Genomic DNA, 6398 nt, shown 5'->3' on the forward strand with positions numbered 1-6398 from the left:
TTTCTTTATGGTCTGAGAGCTGGCTGTGATATGATTATGATATAGCCTAGATATTTCAAAGTAAATTTTAATTCAAATAATCTTTCTGTTCTGCCAAAAACATAAGTTTTCCCAGAACATTTTGATTTTACTGAAATATTGCTTAGGTACAAGATTGTCTGTAACTTATTTTACTTTGTGTTCTGATAATTATACTGTAAAATGAACCATGATCTATATTTTGTCCACCACTAGGATCATGGGTGGACAAATGTTTTCTCTGAATATCCTTATTAAAGGACCTAAGAATATATTACATAATGACAAAACGTTTTTACTTTAGTTTTCCAGTCAACTACATAATGACTGTGTAAAAGAAGCACATGTGTTTAATTCCTTCATCAACTTTCATCAACTTATTGATGAGAGAGGGAGATGGAGATTTTGGATTTTTTTTTTTTTTTTTACGGTAACTTTAGTCTGGCTGGAGTTTCCTTTCTGAGATGCAAGAGGGTATCTAGATTTCAATTTCTCCTGTATGGAAGGAAGAAGCTTAGAAGGTCCTAATCGCTCCTTCCTATTGCCCTGTTTCTAATCTCTGAATATTCCCAATGTAGACCAGCTCTATCAGTCTTTGTGGTACATAATTTCTTTGTGATTTGAGTCCCAAACCTTTCTGATTGTATTTCCTAAACATTTCTTATTGTTGTAATTGTTAGATGCCATTGAGTTGTACCAATATCAGGTACAACAGAATAGAAAACTACCTAATCCTATGCCATGCTCAAAATCATTGCTGTATTTGAGCCCACTTTTGCAACCACTGCATCATTCTGTCTTATTGAGTGTCTTCCACTTTTTTACTGACCATCCACTTTGCTTATCATGATGTCTTTCTCCAGAAACTGATTCTTGATGATAATATTTTCTAATTAAGTGAGATGAAGTCTTACTATCCTCTCTTCTAAGGACAATTCTGAAGTACAGACAGAATCACTCCATTTCTTACTTTAAAAGTTTTGCATTCACTAGTTTGTTTCCCCTTCCCAATATTGGGAAATCTCATAATTTTATGAAATGATGTATGCCAACACTGAGATTGATTTTATGAAGTTAAAAATGCATGTCAGAACTTGGAATGCATGCAGTTGTATATGTTAGGGGAGAGAGACAGAGTTAGAGGCAGAGAGGGATAGACAGGGATGAATACAAGGTTTGTTACACTCTGAATTCTGATTTTTCCATGTAGAAGCTCTGGTGGTGTAGTGCCTACAGCATTTTACTGCTAACCAGAAGGCTGGGGGTTCAAAACCACCAGCCACTTCTCTGAAGGGAGGTTGGGTGATCTACTTCCATAGAGATACCATGTAGGAAACCCAAGGAGGGGTCACTATGGCTATGAGTCAAGACCAACTTGACGGAAGAGAGTTTGGTTTTATGTATGTGTGTGGTTTTTTTCCTCCCCAATAACATAAACTCACAGCTGCCTAATTTCCTAACTAATCTTTTTAGTTGCTATTGTCAATTTGATCTCATATGCATACTTCAAGATCTATTAATTCTTGCATTGTCACATAGGTTAACATTCTGCTCTTCTTAATGACATATGGACAATGCCTATAGACATAGAAATAAAACAGATGATCTGGGATTAAATACATGTATTGCATTCTGCAGAATTTTCTAAATACTTTTTGTTTATTTTTTTAGTCAAACTATTTTCAAGATTAAAAAATAAAAATCATTGCCATCAAAACTATTTGATGAATAGTGACCCCTACTTGGGTTTCCTAGGCATTTTCTCTAGGGAAGTAGATTGCCCAATCTTCCTTCCAAGGAGTGGCTGGTGGGTATGAACCACCAGCCTTCTGGTTAGGAGTCAAATGCCTTAGGCAATACACTATATATTCAAATTCCTCCTGTTATCTCAATATCCAAAGTAAAAAATAATAATTTAGAATGTAAGTCCATCGAAAAATGATCTGATTCAGGAACATGATATTTTTCAAAGACAAACTAGTGATAAGGTAGAATGGATGAACTTGATACACTGAGTTAACTTGACCTGAAGTTGTTAAAGGGGAAATTGGATACCGAATTTAGAATGTATTATAGAAAGAATTAAGGATCACAGAGCACTGGTTACACATTGTTTATGGATTCTCACAAGTTTATAAGCTGTGATTGTATAAATATCGTCCCCATCAAACCAAAATATACAGATTCAGAATTGTGATGTATAGTTCATGGTCCACCCTGCCGGAATTGAACACACAGGAAAAGATTGAGTCATCCTGATGTCAACCCCATTCATAAATATCTGAATTATTCTCACAGTGTATCTAGCTCTAACACAAAAGATGATGACAGACATTCATCTTGCTTGTGAACTAGAAAAAAATATTAATTCAATACTTTACATATGATTGGATTTTATACAATAATGTCATATTATCATATTTGATATCTGTACAGACTCAGTCCCCTTATGGCATAGTGTCTAAGGCACTTGACTGTTAACCAGAAGGCTGGAGTTTCAAATGTACCAACCACTCCTTGAAAGGAAGACTGGGCAATCTACTTCTGAAGAAATACCTCTTGAGAAACCCAAGGAGGGGTTGCTATGAGTCAGAACTGACTTGACAGCAGTGAGTTCAGTTATTGAATTATTGAATAAGTATCAACTTATTCTTATTTTATCATTTGTTTTCTGAAGTAATTTTGACCAACCATAGCTTTCTCATGGCATTTTTCACTTCTTTATTCCTTAGTGTGCAGATGATTGGATTGTGAAAGGGCGTCCCAATGGTATAAAACACTGCCACCATCTTGTCAATAGGGAAAGTGGTAGGTGGACGTGTATACATGAATATACATGGACCAAAGAATAAGATGACAACAATGATGTGAGAGGTACAAGTGGAAAGGGCTTTTCTCCTCCCTTCAGCACTGTGATTTTTCAACGAACGCAAGATAACAAAGTATGAGATCATCAGAAGCAAGAAACTACTTGAGCAAATGGCTCCACTATTGGACACCAACAGTAGGTTGATCACATAAGTATCCATACAGGCAAGTTTTAATAAAGGCTGCAAATCACAGCAATAATGATCAATCAAATTGGGTCCACAGAAAGACAGTTTCAAGGCCAGGGCAATCTGAGCTATTGAATGTATAAAAGACCCAATCCAGGCCAGAATAATCAAGATGATGCAGACGTGATGTTTCATAATGGTTGGGTAACGCAAGGGCTTACAGATGGCCACATAGCGATCAACAGCCATGAGGATGAGGACAAAGATCTCCATGCAGCCAAATAAGTGCAGTGCAAAAACTTGCATCATACACCCATTGTAGGATATGATTTTCTTTGCAGAGAGAGCATCCACAATTAGCCTAGGGGCTATGGAAGTTGAAAAGCATGTGTCAGCAAAGGACAAATAAAACAGGAAGAAGTACATGGGGCTCCCAAGAGCCCGGCTGAACTGGATGGTCACAATAATGAGCAAATTCCCCACTAGAGTTCCAGTGTAGAAAATTAAGAAGATTATGAACACCATTTTCTGCCTCATAGTATCCTGTGTCAATCCTAGCAGCGCGAACTCAGTTACACTCTTGTTTTGCTGCATTGTTTCAGTAGATGTAGGGAAGGTAGAAAGTAGAGAGAGCTAATCTGGAAGGAGAAAAGCAATCATTTTATAATACGAAAACTGCATTTTGAGATCAAATACCTATGTATTTGCAATGGGTAATAAATTACTCTTCGGTGTATTGATTTTTTGTGCATAAAGGGAAAGTCATAATAATTATTTACTTGGTTGTATATGAGGTTGTAATAGGAAAGTAATAATAAAGTAAACAATTTTTCATATATAATAAACATTAATGGTAGGTTTGTCATAAGTAGATAATTTCCTCTATCACTTGTCAGTTTTTTCGTACTGTGATGCCTTGCATGTTACTATGACGCTGGAAGCTATGCCACTGGTATTTCAAATATTAGTAGGGTCACCAATGGTGAACAGTTTTTAGTGGAGCTTCTCGACTAAGGCAGACAGACAAGAATGATGGAGCTATCCACCTCTGAAAAAAATCTTACGATTATTTCCTTGCTATTTCACAATAATTTCCTGAGTTGAATGTATTTCTTCAGTTTTTAGCAAACATCTATCAATATTAGAACAGTTTCAAAACAGAGAAAATGTGTTTGTAACTTACTTTAAATTGCTTTCATAGTTCTTGATCCTGGTAGTCCAGTTAGAAAATTTATAATACTATGTTGTCCAAAGATGTATCCTTCTCCTTATTCATCATTTTTCTGTTTCTTTTTGTGAAATACAATTTCTTAAGAAACAAGAAAGATGGAGGATATAGTTAAGAAAAAGAAGAGGGAGAACATTTGCCATATATCAGAACATCCTCTCAAATTTCAGGTTTAAATATAACACACCAAGGACCTAGCAAAGATGTTAGGAAGCTCCAAGTCCTGGAAGAAGCATTTCAATGTTATTCTTCTCATGTATAAGAATATACATAAGAGTGTCTTATATCTTGACTTCAATAAGAGAAGTAGAGTTTTAAAAGAAATAAATATGTGTTTATATCTAACTATATGCCTAAATGTATGCCTGACCTAAGCCATGGTATCTTCAAATTGTGTTCTATTCATGTGAGAGCTGGACAATGGTAACATACCGCCTAACGCACTTGACTGCTAACCAGAAGGCTGGAGTTTCGATCCCACCAGCCAATCCTTGGAAGGAACATTGGGCAATCTACTTCCGTAGTGATACCACCTCAGAAACCCAAGAAAGGGTCACTATGATTCGAGTCCGACTAGATGGCACATAACAACAACAACAACAACAAATCCTGATACGTTTGAATTATGATCTCGACAAAGAATGTTGAATATATCACGGAGTTCCAAAAGAACTAACAGATTTATCTTACAAGAAGTATACCTAAAATGTTCGTTAGAATCGAGGATGACAAAACTGTTTGACTTACTTTGGACAAGTTAACCGGAAGGACCAGTCTCGAGAGGAGGATATCACTTACTGTGATTGAACAGATCAGCTTTCTTCAAGTATTAAACACAATTAAATTATTCTCCAATAAAATCTTACCAGTTTTTATGCAGAGGTTAGGATGTTCATTTGCTTTATTTTCTTCCCAGGGTGATTTGGAAGCCACAAACACAAATGAGAAAAAATAATAAAATTCTTCTAAGATTTCCTTTGGTCTCCCAAAGACTCTTAGTTTCATCGCTGTCTACTGGAAGGCAAGCTAAGTTGATCTTAGGTTCATCCCACATGGTTGGAAATCCACTTTCACACAAGATTTTGACTGAGAAATGCATCTCTTTGGCCTTCCCTGGTGGGATATTTAACATGAATTGATACAAAATAGAGGAGTCTGGGGAAGCTCATTCCCTAAGTGTCCTTTTCCTCCCAATTAAGAAACGTGAGCCAGATAGGATAAAGAATTTATCTATAATTTGTCTTCTGAGATTATGGGGGGGGGGAATGACCCATTCTTGAAATTAAATTATTAATATGGGTAATAAATGACATTTTCCAAAAAATTTTTTAAGGTGATTTGGGTGAAAGTTCTCAAAGCAAATTGGTTTTCCACTCAGCAGTTGATACACATTTTGTTTTACAGTATTGATTTTGGTACTTAAATATTTTACTACAAATCCATAAAATAGTAAAGTATTTAACTTTCTTTTAAAAAGTAATAGAGCGTTTGATTACAAATTAAAAGCAGATACATATTTACATTTAAATCATAATTGTATTATACATAAAGTGTACATATATGTAATAAGTTGATAAATATTTATTTTCTATTTTCCCCAAACAAAACATAACTGTGGAAAATATTACTTTAATATCTGAGGAAATTTATCCAGTACAAAAAATTACTGAAGTACTTCTATGCCTTTTTAATTTTTTTTTTTTTTTACTTTTTATTATTGCTTGGGTAAAAGGTTACAGAGCAAATTAGTATTCCATTTAACAATACATAAACATTTTATTTCATGACATTCACTGTAATCCCTTCAATATAGCAGGTTTACACAAAGAAAATCATAAAACATGACTACAAGGAAGGTTGGGCAATCTACTTCCGTAGTGATACCACCTTGGAAACCCAAGGAGGGGTCACTGTGAGTTTGATCTGACTTGACGGCACTTAACGACAACAAAAGCACAATAAAGCAAAAGAAATCTATGCAAATTAAAGGACATGTTATATTCATGGACAAGAAGACTCAACATTGTGTCAGAGTTATGCTGCTTTGTAAAATGAGTTTGGGAGTATTCTATCCTTTTCCTTGTTCTGGAATAGTTTGAGTAGGATTTCTGTTAGCTCTTCTCTGAATGTTTAGTAGAATTCTGTGCAGGTGTCTG

The 6398-nt window shown here is 35.2% G+C and overlaps 1 protein-coding gene across 1 annotated transcript; it reads right to left on the reverse strand.

The window, feature by feature from the left end:
* Nucleotides 1-2678: 2678 nt before the first annotated feature.
* Nucleotides 2679-3617, reverse strand: LOC103210748 (olfactory receptor 4C11-like). The gene has a single exon (XM_007956662.2). It carries the CDS (start codon nucleotides 3606-3608, stop codon nucleotides 2679-2681), a length of 930 nt encoding a protein of 309 aa, XP_007954853.1. The 5' UTR covers nucleotides 3609-3617.
* Nucleotides 3618-6398: the final 2781 nt, after the last annotated feature.

This window comes from Orycteropus afer, unplaced genomic scaffold (assembly GCF_000298275.1).
Source record: "Orycteropus afer afer isolate SDZICR_OR568_19922 unplaced genomic scaffold, OryAfe1.0 scaffold00650, whole genome shotgun sequence".
Taxonomy (NCBI): Eukaryota; Metazoa; Chordata; class Mammalia; order Tubulidentata; family Orycteropodidae; genus Orycteropus; species Orycteropus afer.

What these genes read in the sequence shown, in the direction of transcription:
- LOC103210748 (XM_007956662.2), bottom strand. Translation starts at nt 3,608, where the DNA reads ATGCAGCAAAACAAGAGTGTAACTGAGTTCGCGCTGCTAGGATTGACA.